This window comes from Bos mutus, chromosome 3 (assembly GCF_027580195.1).
Source record: "Bos mutus isolate GX-2022 chromosome 3, NWIPB_WYAK_1.1, whole genome shotgun sequence".
In the NCBI taxonomy this organism is placed as follows: Eukaryota; Metazoa; Chordata; class Mammalia; order Artiodactyla; family Bovidae; genus Bos; species Bos mutus.
Genome location: NC_091619.1, coordinates 33,272,148 through 33,295,670, shown reverse-complemented (window position 1 = coordinate 33,295,670; position 23,523 = coordinate 33,272,148). Strand labels below are relative to the sequence as shown.

At 42.0% G+C, this 23,523-nt stretch overlaps 1 protein-coding gene across 1 annotated transcript in view; it reads left to right on the top strand.

Moving 5' to 3' along the window:
- The first annotated feature begins 18,294 nt into the window (after positions 1-18,294).
- The window catches only part of EEIG2 (EEIG family member 2), an 82,753-nt gene continuing 77,524 nt past the window's right edge, over positions 18,295-23,523 (top strand). The window contains exon 1 of the mRNA XM_070367577.1: positions 18,295-18,886. Coding sequence (XP_070223678.1) covers positions 18,747-18,886 — 140 coding nt within the window. The 5' untranslated portion in view covers positions 18,295-18,746. The remainder of the gene's footprint in view (positions 18,887-23,523) is intronic.

Below are 23,523 nucleotides of genomic sequence, written 5' to 3'. Positions count from 1 at the left end.
ATGAGTTGCCAGGTCCTACTGATTCTAGCTTTACAGTAACCTCTCGTGAGTCTTCTCTTCTCTAACGACTCTGCTAATATCCTAACTCAGAGCCTCATAAACTATTGTCTGCACTGCCGTAGTAACTAGCCTTCTATTGGCCCCTGCATTAGCCCCTCCCTACTCCAGTCTATCTTATATGTGCCTGTCAGCTTAATGTTCCTAATGAACAACTCTGATTTATCATACCCTTGTTCAAATGCTTCACAATCTACAAAGTGAAGTGTAGACTACCCAGCCTAGCATTTAAAACCAGGTTCTGGCCACAGTCCGTGTTTTCAACCCGTTTTGTTTTGGTTTTTCCCGACTCCTTTTCGAAGCCACTTTTTTATGTGTTTCAGCTCAGACTTTTTTCCTCCCTAACTTTGTTCTTCCCTTCCTCTCTCCATTGGCTCGTCGGAAATGCCTTTCCTTCCTCCTCTGCATCTGCAGGTCCTACGCTTCCTTCAAGGCTCAAGGTCTAGCTCACTGCCACATCCTCCACAAAGCCTTCCCTTAATGTCTCATCCAGAAGTAATTGCTTCCTCTGAGGTACACTGGTAGGTATGAAAATGTCTCTGTCTCAACTTTGTTCTGTTTTAATTCCGCCTACTCTAAACTCCTTGAGAAGATCCAATTCTTATTTGCTTTTTTAATCCTCCATTTGAATGGTTGCACGTTGGTCAACTGAACAAATAAGAATTGAAGAAAAAAATATATATATATCCAATAAAAAGACATATTTAAGACAAGCACGAGTTTCACGTAAAAGAAGACATGATCTAATGCATAGAAAAACACTAGACAATATTATAGCTAGATACCAATTTTAAAAAAAGAACATTGAAAAGGAATAAATATTTATGTCTAGGGTTTCCCCGGTGATCCCCAATGGTTAAGAATCCACCTTGCACTGCAAGGGAATCAGTTCCATCCCTGATCTGAGAAGATCCCACATGCCATGGAGCAACTAAGCCCAGCACCACAACTACTGAGCCCAGGTACCACAACTAAAGAAGCATTCATAGAGCTTCCTAGACCTGGTGCTCTTCAACAAAAGAAGTCACTGCAAGGAGAAGCCTGCACACCACAAACAAGAGTAGCCCCTGCTCACCACAAGTAGAGAAAGCCTGAGCGCAGTAAGGAAGACCCACCACAGCCAAAAAACATAAAAATAAAAATTGTATCTAAGCAGTAATATACAGTAATCTTTTCTAAGAAATATCTCCTCAAAGTATTTATTCTACCTGATGCAAAATTTATAAAATGTTTTTAATGGACAACCATGCCCAATTCTTCACTTCTATACTTTCTTTATTATTAATACCAACCAGCACTGCTGATTTGGCTGTAGGTATTTGGAATAACGTTTGAAACATCATCAATTCATATTGAGACCAATAAGCACAAAATTGAATTGAACTGAATTGAAATACTATCAATCCGAATATAACCAAACCCAACACCTGGTGATTTATTTCCTGAAAAATAGAGTCAAAATCTGTTTTTGTTTTACTGTACACTTTGAGATCACCTTTAAAACATCATCAAATTCCTTTTTTCCTCACATGCCCAGTGAAGAGCTTAGTACATAGAAAAACACTTGCTAAATATTGAATGAATGAATCTTCAAAATTAGAGTGCTAATATTATTTGTCAGCTACTAACTCTGAGTGATAATGCTATACTCAGAAGTCAAGTCAATAATAAGCTGGACAGAAAATAGCTGCTCTGTAAATATCTGTTGAGTTTAATTAAATTTGGAGTTTCCCTTGTAGCTCAGCTGGTAAAGAATCCACCTGCAATGCAGGAGATCCTGATTCAATTCCTGGGTCAGGAAGATCCCCTGGAGAAGGAATATACTTCCCACTCCAGTATTTCTAGGCTTCCCTGGTGGCTCAGATGGTAAAGTATTCACCTGTAATGTGGGAGACCTGGGTTAGGAAGATCCCCTGGAGAAGGGAAAAGCTACCCATGCCAGTATTCCTGCCTGGAGAATTTCAAGGACAGAGCAGCCTGTCAGGTTACAGTCCATGGGGTCGCAAAGAGCTGGACACGACTGACTGACTTTCATGTAGTCACTCACTCACTTAATATAATTTTGGAGCTGGAGAGGGTCTAGAGATGATCTGCTTTCTGGTAATTGCTCTTTCCTCTATATGCCCCAGTGCTTTTTGCATAGTTTATTGAAGCACAGTATTAGCAAGTATTTATTTAGCTTTTCTCCATGTTAACTCCTTGAAGGCAAAGACCTTGGGATGACCCACCTTCCCCAGGTAGCCTGATGCTTGTCAGGTTGTAGGCACTCAGATACTTGCTGAGTGAATAAGAGTGAATCTAGACCTCTGACACCCTACATGGCAGTGATTAGCCACATGTGGCTATTTAAATGACCTATAATTAGATAACAGAGAAGGCAATGGCAACCCACTCCAGTACTCTTGCCTGGGAAATCCCATGGACAAAGGAACCGGGTAGGCTGCAGTCCATGGGGTCGCTAAGAATTGGACACGACTGAAGCGACTTAGAAGCAGCAGCAGCATAATTAAATAAAATTTAAAATTCAGTTCCTTAATCTTCCCAGCCATATGTCAAGTGTTCAGTAACCACATGTGGTTAGTGACTACCATTACTGAATAGAACAGAGAAATTTCCATCATTGCAGAAAGTTCTATTGAACTATGCTGGTCCAGACTATTTCCCTCATTTTGCAGAACAAAATGAGCTCAGGGAAGTTAAACCATCAGAAGCAGAACTGGGATTAAAATCTGAAATTCTTAAATCACTGTTCATTGTTGTTAAGTCATAACTCTGATCCATTCTAATTTAGGGCCAGTGATACGGCAAGCATAGTCTTTAACTTATGATTGTCATAGAAGTTATTAGATTTTTCTATTGTAATTGATCAATTTGCAGGTTTGATAAACAAAACTATACCTTGAAGTTCTACATACCTCTGACATAAAGGAGAAAATAACACCAATTTTTAAAATGTTTTCTGTGTGCCTATCTAAAAAAAAAAAAACAACAACAATATTCTGGTCCTATGCCAATTTAATTAGAAAATGCATTGAATAGGTTCTGGTTTAATGTTTGCTTTTTGGTTTCATTTCTTTTAAGCATTCCTCTTTGATTTACTAATTTATAAAAATTACTAGGATCTAAATCAAAAAATAAAGTTTGCTCAGATTTAAGATTCAAGGTTGATTTGGCTTGAATTTTTAGAAGACTTTCTCACCTGTTTTGAGAACATGAGTAATTTCTAAAATGTAGTAATTTCTAAAGAAAGAACCTTATTTTCTATAACTTCCATAATGTATTTGTTTGTGAAATTAGTATTTAGTGTTCTCTGGAAAGAGAAATCTAGTTCTACCCAGTAGGAATAATTATAAAGAGGTGAGGAAATAATCATTCATGTGGTTACCTTAACATTAGACTACAAAGGTGACAAGGAAAGGAAGGACAAAATGAAAATTTAAGGAGTCCCCAAATTCTATCAGTTTAGGACACTTAAGCTTATCACACTCGCTCAGTTAAAGAACCCTTCTCAATCCATTCTAGTTATGTTCTGACTGGAAAAGAGCTGTTGAACAAACATTGTAGTTTCTGATAGAAAAGTGTATAATCTAGTGCTTGTTTTTAAAAGAACCACAAAGACAATTTGCTATCTTTCCATAGAAACTCAAAAAAAGGTAAAAAGAACTACTGATGAGATCAATTTTAGAATTAAAGGAGGCACTTCAGGAAATAATATGGTTCTTTCAGTGAAAGTTTTTATCCTTTCATCAGGCAGACTAGTAGTCAAGACAGTCAAATGTCAGTACTTAGGTATCAATAATGACCTTATTTCTCTCCTTTATCGAGCCCATCTTCACATGAAATGTTCCCTTGGTATCTCTAATTTTCTTGAAGAGATCTCTAGTCTTTCCCATTCTGTTGTTTTCCTCTATTTCTTTGCATTGATCGCTGAGGAAGGCTTTCTTATCTCTTCTTGCTATTCTTTGGAACTCTGCATTCAGATGGGTATATCTTTCCTTTCTCCTTTGCTTTTCGCTTCTCTTCTTTTCACAGCTATTTTGTAAGGCCTCCTCAGACAGCCATTTTGTTTTTTGCATTTCTTTTCAGTGGGGATAGTCTTGATCCCTGTCTCCTGTACAATGTCACGAACCTCATTCCATAGTTCATCAGGCACTCTATCTATCAGATCTAGTCCCTTAAATCTATTTCTTACTTCCACTGTATAGTCACAAAGTTTTGATTTAGGTCATACCTGAATGGTCTAATGGTTTTCCCTACTTTCTTCAATTTAAGTCTGAATTTGGCAATAAGGAGTTCATGATCTGAGCCACAGTCAGCTCCCGGTCTTGCTTTTGCTGACTGTATAGAGCCTCTCCATTTCTGGCTGCAAAGAATATAATCAATCTGATTTCAGTGTTGACCCTCTGGTGATGTCCATGTGTAGAGTCTTCTCTTGTGTTGTTGGAAGAGGTTGTTTGCTATGACCAGTGTGTTCTCTTGGCAAAACTCAATTAGCCTTTGCCCTGCTTCATTCTGTACTCCAAGGCCAAATTTGCCTGTCACTCCAGGTGTTTCTTGACTTCCTACTTTTGCATTCCAGTCCCCTATAATGAAAAGGACATCTTTTTTGGGCGTTAGTTCTAGAAGGTCTTGTAGGTTTTCATAGAACCATTCAACTTCAGCTTCTTCAGAGTTACTGGTTGGGGCATAGACTTGGATTACTGTGATATTGGTTTGCCTTGGAAATGAACAGAGATCATTCTGTTGTTTTTGAGATTGCATCCAAGTACTGCGTTTTGGACTCTTTTGTTGACCGTGATGGCTACTCCATTTCTTCTAAGGGATTCCTGCCCACAGTAGTAGATATAATGGTCATCTGAGTTAAATTCACCCATTCCAGTCCATTTTAGTTCGCTGATTCCTAGAATGTCGACATTCACTCTTGCCATCTCCTGTTTGACCACTTCCAATTTGCCTTGATTCATGGACCTGACATTCCAGGTTCCTATGCAATATTGCTCTTTACAGCATCAGACCTTGCTTCTATCACCACTCACATCCACAACTGGGTATTGTTTTTGCTTTGGCTCCATCCCTTCATTCTTTCTGGAGTTATTTCTCCACTGATCTCCAGTAGCATATTGGGCACCTACTGACCTGGGGAGTTCCTCTTTCAGTATCCTATCATTTTGCCTTTTCATACTGTTCATGGGGTTGTCAAGGCAAGAATACTGAAGTCGTTTGCCATTCCCTTCTCCAGTGGACCACATTCTGTCAGACCTTTCCAACATGACCCGCCCGTCTTGGATGGCCCCACAGGGCATTGCTTAGTTTCATTGAGTTAGACAAGGCTGTGGTCCTAGTGTGATTAGGTTGACTAGTTTTCTGTGATTATGGTTTCAGTGTGTCTGCCCCCTGATGCCCTCTCGCAACACCTACCGTCTTACTTGGGTTTCTCTTTATATTTCATGCAAAGATGGGCTCGATAAAGGAAAGAAATGGTATGTACCTAACAGAACCAGAAGATATTAAGAAGAGGTGACAAGAATACACAGAAGAACTGTACAAAAAAGATCTTCACCGCCCAGATAATCACGATGGTGTGATCACTCACCTAGAGCCAGACATCCTGGAATGTGAAGTCAAGCGGGCCTTAGAAAGCATCACTATGAACAAAGCTAGTGGAAGTGATGGAATTCCAGTTGAGGTCTTTCAAATCCTGAAATGATGCTGTGAAAGTGCTGCACTCAATATGCCAGCAAATTTGGAAAACTCAGCAGTGGCCACGGGACTGGAAAAGGTCAGTTTTCATTCCAATCCCAAAGAAAGGCAATGCCAAAGAATGCTCAAACTACCACACAATTGCACTCATCTCACACGCTAGTAAAGTAATGCTCAAAATTCTCCAAGCCAGGCTTCAGCAATATGTGAACTGTGAACTTCCAGATGTACAAGCTGGTTTTAGAAAAGGCAGAGGAACCAGAGATCAAGTTGCCAACATCTGCTGGATCATCGAAAAAGCAAGAGAGTTCCAGAAAAACATCTATTTCTGCTTTATTGACTATGCCAGAGCCTTTGACTGTGTGGATCACAATAAACTGTGGAAAATTCTGAAAGAGATGGGAATACCAGACCACCTGACCTGCCTCTTGAGAAAACTATACGCAGGTAAGGAATCAACAGTTAGAACTGGACATGGAACAAGAGACTGATTTCAAATAGGAAAAGGAGTACGTCAAGGCTGTATATTGTCACCCTGCTTATTTAACTTCTATGCAGAGTACATCATGAGAAACGCTGGGCTGGAGGAAGCACAAGCTGGAATCAAGATTGCTGGGAGAAATATCAGTCACCTCAGATATGCAGATGACACCACCCTTATGGCAGAAAGTGAAGAGGAACTAAAAAGCCTCTTGATGAAGGTGAAAAAGGAGAGTAAAAAAATTGGCTTAAAACTCAACATTCAGAAAACGAAGATCATGGCATCTGGTCCCATCACTTCATGGGAAATAGACGGGGAAACAGTTGAAGCAGTAGCTGACTTTATTTTGGGGGGCTCCAAAATCACTGCAGATGGTGACTGCAGCCATGAAATTAAAAGATGTTTACTCCTTGGAAGAAAAGTTATGACCAACCTAGACAGCATATTGAAAAGCAGAGAGAGACATTACTTTGCCAACAAAGGTCCATATAGTCAAGGCTATGGTTTTTCCAGTGGTCATGTATGGATGGGAGAGTTGGACTGTGAAGAAAGCTGAGCGCCGAAGAATTGATGCTTTTGAACTGTGGTGTTGGAGAAGACTCTTGAAAGTCCCTTGGACTGCAAGGAGATCCAACCAGTCCATCCTAAAGGAGATCAGCCCTGGGTGTTCTTTGGAAGGAATGATGCTAAAGCTGAAACTCCAGTACTTTGGCCACCTCATGCGAAGAGTTGACTCATTGGAAAAGACTCTGATGCTGGGAGGGATTGGGGTCAGGAGGAGAAGGGGACGACAGAGGATGAGATGGCTGGATGGCATCACCGACTGATGGACGTGAGTTTGAGTGAACTCCGGTAGATGGTGATGGACATGGAGGCCTGGCGTGCTGCGATTCATGGGGTTGCAAAGAGTTCGACACGACTGAGCGACTGAACTGAACTGAACTGAACTGAATGACCTTATTTAACCACAGAACCAAAAAAGGAGGATGTGTTTTTATTGCCATATTTTCTTTGAAGTTAAATTAAAACCATTTTGCGTTGCTGGGAATGTTATTATCCAAACTCCTGTGTCATACTCTCCTATAATCGCTCCTCAATAATGCTAGCATAGTTTAGTTTTAGACAACAGAAAATTAAGGCAAGTATTTGATTTACCATTCTTAGAATATATGCTTTTGCACGCAACCCAGTATAGAAGTGCTTCCCTGAAATGGATAACATATAGAAAAAAGATGTCATGAACTCTCAATGGTAATCTAAATTCAGTCAGTTTAGTTCATTTCAGTTGCTCAGTCGTGTCCGACTCTTTGCAACCCCATAAACCACAGCACGCCAGGCCTCCCTGTCCATCACCAACTCCTGGAGTCCACCCAAACCCATGTCCATTGAGTCAGTGATGCCATCCAACCATCTCATCCTCTGTTGTCCCCTTCTCCTCCTGCTCTCAATCTTTCCCAGCTTCAGAGTCTTTTCAAATGAGTCAGCTCTTTGCATGAGGTGGCCAAAGTATTGGAGTTGCAGCTTCAAAATCAGTCCTACCAATAAACACTCAGGACTGATCTTTTGGATAGACTGGTTGGATCTCCTTGCAGGCCAAGGGACTCTCAAGAGTCTTCTCCAACACCACAGTTCAGAAGCATCAATTCTTCGGCGCTCAGCTTTCTTTCTAGTCCAACTCTCACATCCATACATGACCACTGGAAAAATCATAGCCTTGACTAGACAGACCTTTGTGGACAAAGTAATGTCTCTGCTTTTTAATATGCTGTCTAGGTTGGTCATAACTTTCCTTCCAAGGAGTAAGGGTCTTTTAATTTCATGGCTGCAATACCATCTGCAGTGATTTTGGAGCCCCAAAAAATAAAGTCAGCCACTGTTCCCACTGTTTCCCCATCTATTTCCCATGAAGTGATGGGACAGGATGCCACAATCTTAGTTTTCTGAATGTTGAGCTTTAAGCCAACTTTTTCACTCTCCTTTTTCACTTTCATTAAGAGGCTCTTTAGTGCTTCCCTTTCTGCCATAATGCAAAATTCAAGGTGAAGTTATTGATATTTCTCTCGGCAATCTTGATTCCAGCCTTGTGCTTCTTCCAGCCCAGTGTTTCTCATGATGTACTCTGCATATAAGTTAAATAAGCAGGGTGACAATATACAGCCTTGACATACTCCTTTTCCTATTTGGAACCAGTCTGTTGTTCCATGTCCAGTTCTGACTGTTGCTTCCTGACCTGCATACAGGTTTCTCAAGAGACAGGTCAGGTTGTCTGGTATTCTATAATTAAAAGATTTTATAAATGTATTTTAAACATAAAATTAGATCTTGTAACTTTATATAACTATAAAACAACATAATTTACAAATTAAGTGCATCATAATATGCTAAACAAATGTCTCAAATTAATGACAATAGTTGAATATTCATTCAGCAAACATTTATTCGAGGATCTACTCTGTTCCAGACACAGAGCATATAATACTAGCTGGTACAACAAATGTATCCCAAATTTCAGTGGTTTTATAAATTAAATGTAGTGAAATAAGCCACTCACCCAAGGACAAATACCGTAGGAGTCCATTCACATGAGGTACCTAGAAGAGTCAAATTCATAGATACAGGAAGTAGAAAGGTGGTGGCCAGGGGCTGGGGGACAGGAACATGGAGAGATATTGTTTAATGGGTAAAGAGTTCCAGTTTGGGATGACAGAAAAGTTCTGTAGATGAATGGTGGTGATGGTTGTACAACAATGTGAACGTACTTCATATCACTGGACTGTATACTTTAAAATGATTAAGATGGTAAATGTTAGGTTATATGTATTTTACCACAATTTTTAAAAACAGTTTTTAAAAATCACACACACACACATTAGATGTTAAATTCTCACACCTCACAAACCAATATCCTGGTCAGTGGGTTTGGGAGAGTGAGTGAGGGACTCTGCTATAAGCTGCTAATAGAAATGCCCAGGCTGATAGAGGCTTTCTCATTTGCAACTCTTGGCTTCCAAGGCTAGCTTAAATCAACATCCAGCTATCAGATGGATTAAGAGTGAAAGAATCACATTCAGGAGATTTGTATGGACCAGGTCTGGAAGATGCACTCATTTCATTGGCTGGGAGTCAGTCTGCAGCAGTGTCTCATTGCAAAAGAGACTGGAAAATATTCAGGATGAAGAGAAAACAGGTTTGGTGATGACCTAGCACTCTAGGCCATAGCCCCACCACTTGGTCATAAGATATCCATTTCATCCTTTTTCCCCAAATAGATAATCTCCAAGAGAGATAATTTCAAATCTCACCTGGTTACTTCATCAAATTCAAAGTACAGGATCTCCAGGTAACCACACAGGCGTCTCCATCAGGTCTGGATGTAACTCCACATCATCTTGTGGCCTAGTGATTCTCACCCATGGGTGATTTTGTCCCCCAGGAGACATTAGGCAAGCTCTAGAGAAATTCTTGATTGTCACAACTGGGAAGGAGGAAGATGCTACTGGCACCTTGCGGGTAAAGGCCAGGGATGCTGCTAAAATTGAACAATACACAGCACCACTCCCACCCTACAACTGTCTGGTCCAACATGTCAATAGTGATGAGAAACTCACTGTGACTTATGGAATAATAAGATAATCTTCCCCAGTCACACCCTGAATATAATGATAGAACAAATGTATTGCAGTAAATACTTCCAGGTGGAAAAGGGCAGAAGGGGAGGCACTGGCCCATTGCAAAGATGAAATTCTGCATGGAGGCTTTGTGATGGCCCTGAACTGGCAGTGGGTAAAGCTCCAAGGTTGGACCATATTACTTCTTTCTGCAAGGAGCCCACTTCCCCTTGTGCATTGTCCTCTTTGATCACCGACTCTGGCCTCTGAAGTTTTTCTTCTAAGGCCACATGGGAAGCAGGTGTCCAGAATTATGACTTCCTTGTGGAAATTACAGCTTTTAATACAGGCTCATGATTTCTTTAGCAATACAATCCCTCAAAAATGGAAAGACTTTTCTGATCTGTTTGCATCCAGTCAGTTTCATAATGCCACTAACACTAAAGTTCTTTCCTAGACGTAATTTGTTATCCTAACTGATTTCCTTGCTTTTCCACCCCATGCTTCTCTTCCTCTCAACATGAGAGGCCAACAGACCTAAATGTGGAGGCCACACCCTAAGTCTAATCTTTGCTGCAGTGCTGAGTTTTAATGGGCCTTTGTTGCCCAAAAGCTTTTTTAGTTTCATTTCCTATTCTTTGAAGTACAGAGTAGTAGATTTTCCAATCCCTTGGGTCTCCAAATGGCTGTACTCTCTATATTCCTCTTCAGTTATGCTTGCAAACCTGTTTATTATTGCATGAGCGTGTCTCGCTTTTCTAATATCTTTCTAAATGCAGCCAGTAAACATAACCTTTGCCCGTGTATGCTAAGTCGCTTCAGTTGTGTCCGACTCTTTGGACTATAAGCCGCCAGGCTCCTCTGTCCATGGGATTTTCCAGGCAAGAATACTGGAGTGGGTCGCCATTTCCTTCTCCAGGGGATCTTCCCAATCCAGGGATTGAATCCGCATCTCCTTTGGCTCCTGCAAAGCAGGCAGATTCTTTACGCTAAGCTCTGCCCAGCTGGTTCAAACATAACCTACAAACATTTCATTTTCCAACCTCTTCCAAAACTATGGACTTTGTAGTAACCTTATTTGCCTTCTGAATTATCACAGGCAACTCTTTCACCAACATTTTGCCATGGGTTTCCATTTTCCAGCTCCTAACCATAGTTTCCTTGTTGCCCACTGCCTATCTGACTAGTTTTAAACGATAGTGCTCTGCTTCTGTAACAATATCTGAATTAAGGTAAAGCTAGCTGTTGTGGCAAACATACCTCAAAGGTCACAAAAGTTTGCTTCTTGGTCACATAACAGTTCAATGTTAGTGTTCCTCTTTAGGGGTGGAGGAGCAAGAGAATAAATCTTTGCCATATAGTCATATAGATGTAGGCTTATACAAGCTCTGTTATCTTCAACACATAACTTCAGAAGTTTCCTTTAACATCAAATTCCAAATAGCAGATGCCAGAAAAGAGGGAGAACCGTATGTGGGAGGCTTTATGGGCCAGACCTGGAATTGGTGCCATAACTTCTGATCACATTCCATTGGCTGATGGGATTAAGTAAAAGTAGAGTGTACATATTCGAGGAAGTGTTCTCAAGAGGGAGGGAGCATACCTTTCTACCTTTCTTCCTTCTGAGCACACCTTTCTTCCTTCTATCTTCTTGCCGCCTGGAATTGAGAGGTGACTAGAGCTTGAGCAGCCATCTTAGACCATAGGGTGAAAACCACATGTTAAGGGCAATGGAGCAACAGAACTTGGGTTCCTGATGCTCATGGAGCTCTTCTACTTCTCATGGAGACACTTTTATCTCCTGTCTTTACTTAATTAAGAAAGAAATGTGCTTGTCACATTTAAGCATCTGTTGTTTTAAGTTTTCTTTTATTTGGAGCTGAACCTAACTTTAACTTACCTATTCTTTAACTGTTTGGTATGGTTATTTTTTTCCTCTGCCCACTCCTTTTAGTTGGAGACTACTAATACCCCCCTCTTATAGTAGAGGATATTACAAGATCTGTCAAATCTCTGATACAAGTAGTCTTAGCACATGTTAGCACCTTTATTGTTTCACCTGAGAAGTGAAGCACTTGAAAGTGTGAAAGTGTTAGTTGCTCTTTGTGACCCCACAGACTGTAACCCAGCAGGCTCCTCTATCCATGGAATTCTCTAGGCAAGAGTACTGGAGTGGGTAGACATTCCCTTCTCCGGGGGATCTTCCCAACCCAGGGATCGAACATGGATCTCTTGCACTGCAGGCAGATTCTTTACCATCTGAGTCACCAGAAATGAAATTCATATCATTTCAAGAAACACTTATTGAACACCAACTCATGCCAGGTATCCGGCTAGACAGAAGAGATACAAAGATGATTAACAAACCATTCCTGCCTGTGAGAAAATTTATTATAGGTATTGGGGTAGATACTTACATCTGCTGCTTCAATGTTCATTCCATTATTCTATTTGAAGAAGTTGAAAAGCTAAAAATTACATTCCTAAGACTCCTTTATCACTTGAATTCTAGGTGCAAATAACGTCTGCCAAATAGATGCACTTATGAAAAAAATAGGTACAAGTGAATTGGAGGCTATCTTCCTGCTGCTGTGGCCACTTGCAAGCGAGGTATGATAACGTGTTTGCAGCATCCAGGCTCTTCACATGGGCTCCACAGTGGTGGCAGCAATAGTGTGTCCTGTTGTCAGCTTCTCATTCCAGCTATACTACAAATTAGTCAGAATTGGCTAGCGTAATGCTGTAGTAACAAGCAATTCCCCAAATCTCAGTGACTAAATACAATAACAGTTTCCTTCTCACTGGCAAAAGTTAACTGCATGCAAAGCAAAGAAAACCATCAATACAATGAGAAGGCAACCTATGGAATGGGAGAAACATTTGCAAATCACATATCTGATTTGGAGTCAATATCCAAAATATATGAAGAGCTCACACAACTCAATAGCAAATAACAAAATGAAACAAACAAACAAACAAATGGGCAGAGAAATCAAATAGATATTTTTCCAAAGAAGACATACAGATGGCCAACAGTTACATGGAAAGGTACTCAACATCACTAATCATCAGGGAAATGCAAATCAAAAGCACAATGAGATATCACCTCACACTTAGAATAGCTATTATAAGACAAGAGATAACAAGTGCTAACAAGGATGTGGAGAAAAGGGAACCTTTGTACACAGTTGATGGGAAGGTAAATTGATTCAGCTTTTATGGAAAACAATATGGAAGTTCCTCAAAAAATTAAAAATAGATCTACCATATGATCCAGTGAACCCACTTCTGGGTCTATATTTGAAGGAAAGAAAATCGCCATCCTGAAGAGACATCTGCACCCACGTATTCATTGCAGCATTATGTATAATAGCCAACTCATGGAAACGAACTAAGTGTCCATCAATGGATGAACAGATAAAGAAAACAAAACAAAACAAAAATGAAAACATGCTCATTCCAACTCTTTTCAGTCCCATGGACTGTAGTCCACCAGGCTCTTCTGTCCATGGAATTTTCCAGGCAAGAATGCTGGAGTGGGGTTGCCATTTCCTACTCCTAGGGATCTTTCCAACCCAGGGATCGAACCCACATCTCTTGCATCTCCTGTATTGGCAGGCAGATTCTGTACCATTAGCACTGCCTGGGAAGCCATATGTCTTACACACACATACACACACACACATACATACATGTATATGAGTGTATATTCAGTCATATAAAAGAAAGACACTTTGCCTTTTGAAACGACATGGATGAACATCGAGGTATGAATTCACTTATTCATCATAAGTGAATAAGTCAAACAGCGAAAGACTTATATGTGGAACTTGAAAAAAAACAAATTCATAGATACAGAGAACAGATTGGTAGTTGACGGAGAAAAGGTTTGGAGGGCTGGGAAAAATGGATAAAGAGGGTCAGAGTGTACAAACTTCCACTTATAAATAAGTTCTGGGGATGTAGTGTGCAATATCATGAGTATAGTTAATAATACTGTATTGTGTATTTGAAAGTTGCTAAGAAAGTAGATCTTATAAGTTCTCATTAAAAACACAAAAATTTATAACTATATGAGGTGATTGATGTTAACTAAATTTATGATGGTAATCATTTCACAATATATACCTCTATCAAATCATTATGTTGTACATTCTGAACTAATACAATGTTACATATTGATTATATCTCAATAAAACTGAGGGACAAAAATTTATTGCAAATGTGGGCAGCTGTTCTCCAGGTGCTGACTCAGTGATTTGGGCTGCTTCAATATTGTGGCTACTACATCTGAGCACAAGGTTTCCTCCATGACAATTGTAGCAGGGCAGAGAAAGGCTAGCTGCTGCTGCTGCTGCTGCTGCTGCTAAGTCACTTCAGTAGTGTCCGACTTTGTGCGACCCCATAGACGGCAGCCCACCAGGCTCCCCCGTCCCTGGCATTCTCTAGGCAAGAACACTGGAGTGGGATGCCATTTCCTTCTCCAATGCATGAAAGTGAAAAGTGAAAGTGAAGTCACTCAGTCGTGTCTGACTCTTAGCAACCCCATGGACTGTAGCCTACCAGGCTCCTCTGTCCACGGGATTTCCCAGGCAACAGTACTGGAGTGGGGTGCCATTGCCTTCTAGAGAATTGCTCAAAAGCTTGTCACTGTCTCATCCTGGAAATGATGTATTACTTCTCACATCTTATTGGCTAGAGCTAGTCACATGGCCCTACTGAACTGCAAGGAGATTGGGAAATGTAAACTCCCATATGCCCAAGAAGTAAAAAAGGACCAGATAATAGAGGCATCTGATAATGTTTGCCACAAATGAATTCAATAGTCTGTCAACTTGTATTCCAGCAGCCCTTCCAAGGACTCTGAATTGCTTGACTGATAGCTGTTTGTTTCAGGTTTCTACAGTGAACCCTGGCTGAACCAGGTGTGCACTGATAGCTTTCTATCCCCTAAACTCCATCACTCTCCACCCTTTGGTGCCTTCCTCTGTGCCTCAGGAGGCCATCTTCTACCAACTGCATCTTCCAGGTTTCTTTGCCTTCTCACTTCGGTTGGTTTTGGATCATGGGAAGTAAGCAGCAGGAGATCAGAAAGCAGGAGATGAAAGAGGTCAAGATATTTAACTCCCCTCCTTTCAACACCCCACCAGTCTGTGGTTTCCTTACTCTGCAGTTCTATACAGAATCCTTTCATTAAAATTTCCTCATTTAAACACTTAAAGTATGATGTTTGTTTCTTGTCTGGACCTTGACTCACACACAGTGTTTAATAATCAAGTCTAAATAAGAATACTAGACTCCCTTCCTTCAGTTTTAGTGAAGCTGGAGATCTTTATATACTTTGAATTCTAGTATATCATTCCCATTTTAAAACTTCAGTGGCTCCCTATTATATCCCCGTCATCACACCCCACTCTAAGTTGCAGCCAGACTGAACTACTTTCAGTTCCTCCTGCAAAACAGTCTCTCTTCCTCTGAGCCTTTGCACATGCAGTACCTTCCTCCTGGAAACTGCTCTCCACCCCCACTCTCCATTCTGACAGAAGCTCGAATGTCACTTACCCTAGAAAGTTTTCCACAACCCTACTATCCTAGTTAGATGTACTATATTCCCACAGTCAGACACAACTTGACAACTGAACAACAACATTCCCACAGAAGACTTTATTCATACCTACTGTCATAGGAAGACAGATTCAATATCACATTGTACTGCAACAGCCTGCTTACTTACCTCCAAGAGACTCTAAGATTTGGAATAGAAACCGCATCTTAGATATCTAGGACTTAACAAATGTGCTTGGCACATACTAAGCACTTGACAAATGTTGGATAGTTCCAGAATGTCATTGAAAAAGTTTGAATGTTCCTCTCCTAGCTATTACTGTCTTCTCTCTTTTCATTCACTGGCAAAAATCAGGAAAAAAAATTGTCACTCATTCCTCATTGCTACCTACCATTCACTTCCCAGACTGCTACCCAAAAACTGGGTTTGCTTCTTGGAGGTGTCAAGCCAAAAGACACAAAGAGAGGGAAGGCTTTAATACTTGCAACAAGTAAGGAAAACACTGGGGATCTTTCCTGAAGCAGTGTCTCCCCAATTGCAAATTTGAGGAAGTTTTAAGCTAAGGGTATATGCCTATTCATGAAGGAATAGGCAGAGGAGAATTTAGTGTAGAACTGGGGCAAAGGTGATCAGAGTCCAAGCTTTAGTTGGTTGAAGTCCGAAAAAGTCTATGTCATCAATCCTTAGGTTCTGATCAGTCTGGGGTCCCAGAATGTAGTTATTGTCCTGCACCTGGGCGCAGGGGGTGGGGGGGTGGGGAGGTGGCTTATATCCTGCCCAACTCAAAAATGTGTATTAGATTGTAACATATATCCCTTGAGGAGGAACCAGGACTCTCTTTTATTGCTGAACTATTGTGTCTTGACTGCTTTTCCTTTGTTCTTGCATTCCCTCACTTCCCTTAAGATCATTAATTACTGACATCTGTTCAACGGCAAGTATAATCACCAGGCTTAGATCCCAAAATGACTTAGGCCAAAAAAGTCTTCTCTTATGTCCAGAAAACAATGCCTGGTTCTCTTTTTCCAGGGACTCCCTACCCTATCTGCTTATAAGACCATTTTAATCTTACTTTGCCATCACCTTTTATGGAGGCTTCACTTGCCTAGATTACCAATAACCTCCTAGCACTGCAGTTTAATAGCTTCTTTTCAGTCCAAATCCTCCAGGATTGCTCTGCAGCAATGCAGACTCCCCTCCTCCACTCCCCATAGATCATAGACCTACCTCCCTCTCCCTCTCTCTAATTGATCTGCTAGTACATCTGTATTATAAGCCCCTCTGTGCCTTGTTCATTTGTATCTCTAGTCCCCAGCACAGTGCCTGGCACACAGTAGGTCTTAATAAATATGAATATTTAAAACTTAAATAATTTAAAACTTAATATTTAAATTTAAATATTTAAAACTTAAATAATTATTTAAAAGTTAAATAATTAAAGCTCTTCTTTGGCTTCCAGGCCATTTATCTTCCTTGATCTCCTCTTTCTTTGTTCTCAGGTGCCTTCACAAGCTCCTCTTCCTCCATCTACCCATTAAATATTCTTCAGAGTAACTCATTTTTAATCCATTCTTGGGGTTTCAGCCATCAAGGCATACTCTAATTCCCAAATACATGATTTTGGCTTTAACCTTTCCGGTGATCTAAGGCTGCCCTTCTCTCCCTGATGTGTCACAGCTTAAAGACTCACTATCTCTTCCATTCCCAATCTGCCCTCTCCTGCTCCCATCTAGTTTTCCAAGTTACAAACTGCAAAGTTCCCTTTTACTCTTCCCATTGCCTTTCCTTGTCCTGATGGCCAACCAGCTATATTCACCACCAACTCCCAACCCCAGACTCCTAAACTCTGCCCCTGGCTTTTTACCTTCATTTCCTCTGCCTGGAACACACCCTATTTCCACAACCCACTTTGTCCCAAATTCTGTTCATTCTTTGAAATTCAGAACACTAGTTAGTATCAATTACTTTAACTGCTTTCCCTTCCGATCTCGAGACAAACTGTCTTCATGCTAAACAAACACACGTGGTACGTTTTCTTTTTTAAGGACCGATTTATATATATATGTATACATATATATATCTCTCTCTCAGTAAATCATAAAACAGTTGAGGTCAGGGTTTTTATGTGGTTTTTTGTTTTGTTGTTATTTTTTAAAATAAGTCATTGGGTCTTCATAGTGACCAACATTTTAGGTGATTAAAAATATTTTTATGTGAATGAATGCATGAATAAATGAGTGAACTGGAAACGAGGATCTTTTCAGTTGCAGCCGTTCAGAGAGATTACTGCGAAGGTTAATAATTTAGATTGAAAACAGGAATATTATGTAAGTAAGCAGGCAAGACACATGCAACAACATACACATGCCTATAGAGGGCAGGTAGTTGCTATGCATCTATGGACACTTTATTTTTAGGCTTTTCAATCTCGGTTTGGACAGACTACATTTTAGAAAGAAAGGTATTATTTTAATCTTTTCTGTACTCTTTTATCCTGGATGACAGGAATTAAAGAATAAACAAGAGAAAACGTCTGTAGCAGTCAGTGCCTGAGTCCTCAGCACATTTTAATCCTTTCTTTTCCTTCATCATTTTATATGAGGAGGCTCGTGAATTTTAGTTTTAGGATTTCAAATTGACGAAAAGAACGTCGTGGAGATTCTGATTCACTCTATTAATCCATGACTCTCAAACCCAAGGGGAAAAAAATATCGCTGAAGAGGGAGGGGGAGAAAGGAGGCGGAGCAAAATAAAGAAAGGCCGAGAGGAAGCTGTAGAAGGAAGTTCCTTTTTGGTAGGATTTGTTTTTTTTTTTAACCCGAGAGAGGCGTGACACCCTAACTGCCGTCGCGGGTCAGTTTCCCTGCGAAGCGCCCGCCCGCCCCGAATTTCCTCGCCAGCCCTCCCCACTTCCGCCCAGCGGTGCGCTGCCGGCCGCGGCCGCTGGGGGCGCCGCTGGGCCCGTGGCGCTGAGAAGGCGGCGGCAGCGGCGGTTCTCCTAGCTTCGCCTCTCCTCCCAGACGGGCGGCGGCGGTGGCGGCAGCAAGCTGCACACGGAAAGGGCTCCCACTGCTCAGCCGAGCTGCAGCACGACCACTCCCCGCGGGCGGGCGGGGTCCGCGCTGCGGCCGCCGCCGCGCTCGGACCCGAGTTGCCGCAAGAAGACGCTGCGGCGGCCGGACCTCGGCGCCCCCCGGCCGCGCCCCCGCGCGCAGCTAGCGGCCCGGGCCATGGGGCTGGGAGGGCCCGGGGCTCGACCGAGTTGAAGCGGCGGCGCCGGCCCGCGCGCCCCTTGGGGCCGCCCCCGCACCCCGCTCGCCGGCGTCTGGCTCTCATGATGATGAAGAAGAAGAAGTTTAAGTTTAAGGTGGACTTCGAGCTCGAGGAGCTCTCCTCGGTGCCCTTCGTCAACGGGGTCCTCTTCTGCAAGATGCGGCTGCTGGACGGCGGCAGCTTCACCGCCGAGTCCCCCAGGTAACGCGCCCGCCGCGCCGCCGGCTGCTCCGGAGCAGCTGGATGGGCAACATCTCTTGACGCAGCCCCTTAACTCCAGGAGGGCGGCCAGCCTCGTGAGCTTTTCTTTCTCTAGGGACCAGTCTGAGTGAATCGATCTGCACAAAGTGCTTCGCAAATGGGTTTTCGGCTGGGGTAGCCACCTGTGCTCATGATTCCAGATGGTTCCTGGGATCTGCTCTTCCCTCCTCAGTTCTCCAGGAATGGGAGCGATGGTCAGAAGGGAGAGGATGCTTCTGGTTTCTCTTCAGACCTTTCCATGTTTGTGAGATGCAGAGTGGAACTTGAGCTGTTGTTAGAACAAAAATAACCCAAACTGCTCGAGTTCCAGGAGCGCCGGCTCTAAACAGAATCTGCCTGTACATTTATTTAGCTTTTCTCTTTATGCCTGTCGGTTGCTGAAGTGCTCGGGCGCCCAGGATGCCCAGGCCTTGTCAGACTTGAGTCAAGTGTTCCCTGGAGACAGGACAAGTCTGTGTCTCATCTCAGAGCTGCGTGTCCAGTTACGCCCAAACACTCACTGAATGACCAGTCTTGAAGTGACCGCTAGTTGCTCTCAGTGTGGAGGACTTAGAACCAGAAGCACAGCCCAGACCTTGTTCTCATTTGGGGTTTTTCTGTTTTTTTTTTTTTTTTTTTCCGTTGTATTGGTCTCATTTTGAAATGCGCCCCTGGGCCTCTCAGGGAGCGTTATTGGCAGATTACAGAATGAAGTCAGGAGTGGTAGTGTTCCTTGAGTCATGCCAGACTATTTGTAGATTGACAGATATCCTGTAGGGTAAGTGTTCCTTAGGAAAAGAGAAAATTTGCGGAATTTAAAAAAATGAACTTTTAAGGAATAAGGCTTTTAGTTAATGCTTATTTTCTCATTAGTGCTGTACATGGACTTTATCCTAAAATATACTCTGTTTTCCTTTTGTCATCTCTATTAATTATGTAAAGGAAATAATGTCCGTGGGTTGTGGAGTTGGGACGGCAATATTGAAGCCTGTGAAAGCCAGAAAATGTAATTGTCTTGTTGACTAAAGCAAGAGAGTTATGAAGCAATATTGATTCTCAGAATTTTTTTTTTTTTTTTTTTTTAAAGATCAGCTGAGGAATTTAAGTGTGTGTATGTGTTAGTCACTCACTTGTGCCCAACTCTGTGACCCCATGAACTGCAGCCCGCCAGGCTCTTCTGTCCTTGGAATTCTCCAGGCAAGAATACTGAAGTGAATTGCCATTTCCTTCTCCAGGGGATCTTCCAGACCCAGGGATCAAGCCCAGGTCTTCTGCATTGCAGGCAGATCCTTGCTGTCTGAGCCATCAGGGAAGCCCCATTTTTTAAAAATTAAACTAATATGATGATACATCCGCTGCAGTCATTTTTAACACACTGGTGAGAGAACAGTGTTCGGAGAAGGCAATGGCACCCCACTCCAGTACTCTTGCCTGGAGAAGGAGGAGGAGGAGCCTGGTGGGCTGCAGCCCATGGGGTCTCGAAGAGTCGGACACAACTGAGCGACTTCACTTTCACTTTTCACCTTCATGCATTGGAGAAGGAAACGGCAACCCACTCCAGTGTTCTTGCCTGGAGAATTCCAGGGACCGGGGAGCCTGGTGAGCTGCCGTCTGTGTGGTCGCACAGAGTCGGACACGACTGAAGCGACTTAGCAGCAGTAGCAGCAGCAAGAGAACAGTGTTACTCAGAATGGTGGAATAAACATTGTACCAGCTCTTAAGGTGGAAAGCCAAAGCCAATTTTTGAATGTTTCTGTAGGTGCAAATGACAGTCTTATTCTGTCCTGTGACACTCCCATCCCCCGGCTCCTGGCAGTTAGACCAGCTCTCCTGGCCCAGTGGTGACACCTGGTGGTTAGGGTATTTCTCTACTCCCTGCTTTCTCCCTCATTGACTTGATTCATACCAATTATGAATCAGTTATCCGGGTATTGTAGGCAGTCGTTTATTTGGCAAATATGAATAGACTAAACCCTTTAGGCTTCCCAAGTGGCGTTAGTGGTAAAGAACCTGCCTGCCAATGCAGGATACATAAGAGAAGTAGGTTCTATACCTGTGAAGGGAAGATTCCCTGGAAGAGGGTGTGGCAGTCCACTCCAGAAGCCTTGCATGGGGAACCCCTATGGGCAGAGGAGCCTGATGGGCTACAGTCCATAGGGTCACAAAGAGTCTGACACAACTGAAGCGATAGAGCAAGCACGCACGCAAACCTTTTAAATGTATTATCTTCTCTCACTGCAAGCTTGTAAGGTAGGAATCCCCATTTTGTAGATGAATGAACTGAGATACCTTTCCCGAGGTCCCCACATCTGGTAAATGAAATGCCAAAATTGGAATTCAGGTCTGTATAATTTCAAGCAGATTAATGTCAGATAAAGTACAAAGTTGTGTGCTGTGCTGAATAGGGAATTTCCCATTGTAGTTAATGAGCAAGGGGTGTGATTTGAGTTGGAGTTAGCAAGATCGAAAAAGGAAAAGTAGAGTATCCTGTATGAAATTTATCCCTTTCTTTTCCAACTAAAATGTGACTATAATCAAAGTCAGTTAGATTAAAAATATGCTGTGTATAACCAACCAGGCAACACCTATTTAGTTTGAAAGGAAGCGATTTATAATAAGGAGCCTGTTCCTTATTAGGTAGAGATAGTTGATAATAAATCTAAGACCAAGAGTATGGAATGAGGCGGATCTGAACCTAAATCCTAGCTCCACCATGGCAGATCTATAAAATAGAAATCATCGCTGGCTTATGTGGGTGTTGTGAGAATTTAGTAAGATGATGCACCTAAAACAGCTACCACAATGCTCTGGCACCTAATTGACATTTAAAGAGAAGACAAGGAGCTTATCTAAGAGGGTTTGTTTCCATTACATGTTATACTTCTTTTCTCCTGGCGACTATGAAAATGTTGAGTTGAAAAAGATTACCTCATTTTAGAAGAAAAAGAAAGAAAACCAGGAATACTTAAAGGATGTGAATTATTTAAAAATTGTGTAACTTTATTTGTGGATACCAGTTTAGGCAGTGTATCTTTAAATAAATGCTAGATTTTAATTGTTTAAAAAATTGCCTGTGCTTTGGCAAAAATCAAATATAGTTAACATCTAACATTTCTACCGTAGAAATATTCATTGAATTACGTAGAAAAGGGTTAATTTAGCAGACCCAAGACTGCTTTCCGTAGAAAGGCCAGCTTACAGTGTTTTTGTTGGCATCTGGGAACCTCAACAATCAATAGTTGCCTACACTGACATAAAACTTTAAAGTGGCTCATTGTGCCTGAACTACAGTGTGATTTGTGCTGAATACTTTCTGGGAGTCTGGGATTTTGGCCTGTGCTGGGCAGAGGGTGCCCACATGACCAGCTCAGGGGAGGCGGGCAGGGGGGGACCCTTAGGTACTGCATCTCTAATGAGCTTCCTTGGTAGACACATGTGTTGTCCCAGTTTGATACCTGAGAAGTTGGTTCTTGGTGACTCCACTGGGAGAGAGCTCTTGGAAGCTTGCACTTGGCTTCTCAGGGCTTTGTTCCATGCACTTTTCTCCTTTACTGATTCTGTTTGTATCTTTTTGCTGTAGTTCATCTTAGACATGAGTATGACTATATGCTGAGTCCTGTGAATCCTCCTAATGGATCACTGAGCCTGGAGATGGTTGTGGGGACCTCCTGATGGATGCATGAACCTACATAAACTAATAATTCATTTTGTTAAAGAAAAGCTTTGGAGGTACACAGCAAATTATAAACATACTTGGTTTTCTGCAAACATTAAAGCTGTAGATCATTCATTGTTTCAGATCAGATCAGATCAGATCAGTTGCTCAGTCGTGTCCAACTCTTTGCGACCCCATGAATCACAGCACGCCAGGCCTCCCTGTCCATCACCAACTCCCAGAGTTCACTCAGACTCATGTCCATCGAGTCAGTGATGCCATCCAGCCATCTCATCCTCTGCTGTCCCCTTCTCCTCTTGCCCCTAGTCCCTCCCAGCATCAGAGTCTTTTCCAATGAGTCAACTCTTCGCATGAGGTGGCCAAAGTACTGGAGTTTCAGCTTTAGCGTCATTCCTTCCAAAGAAATCCCAGGGCTGATCTCCTTCAGAATGGACTGGTTGGATCTCCTTGCAGTCCAAGGGACTCTCAAGAGTCTTCTCCAACACCACAGTTCAAAAGCATCAATTCTTCGGCGCTCAGCCTTCTTCACAGTCCAACTCTCACATCCATACATGACCACAGGAAAAACCATAGCCTTGACTAGACGAACCTTTGTTGGCAAAGTAATGTCTCTGCTTTTGAATATGCTATCTAGGTTGGTCATAACTTTGCTTCCAAGGAGTAAGCGTCTTTTAATTTCATGGCTGCAGTCACCATCTGCAGGGATGTTGGAGCCCAGAAAAATAAAGTCTGACACTGTTTCCACTGTTTCCCCGTCTATTTCCCATGAAGTAATGGGACCGGATGCCGTGATCTTTGTTTTCTGAATGTTGAGCTTTAAGCCAACTTTTTTACTCTCCACTTTGACTTTCATCAAGAGGCTTTTTAGTTCCTCTTCACTTTCTGCCATAAGGGTGGTATCATCTGCATATCTGAGGTTATT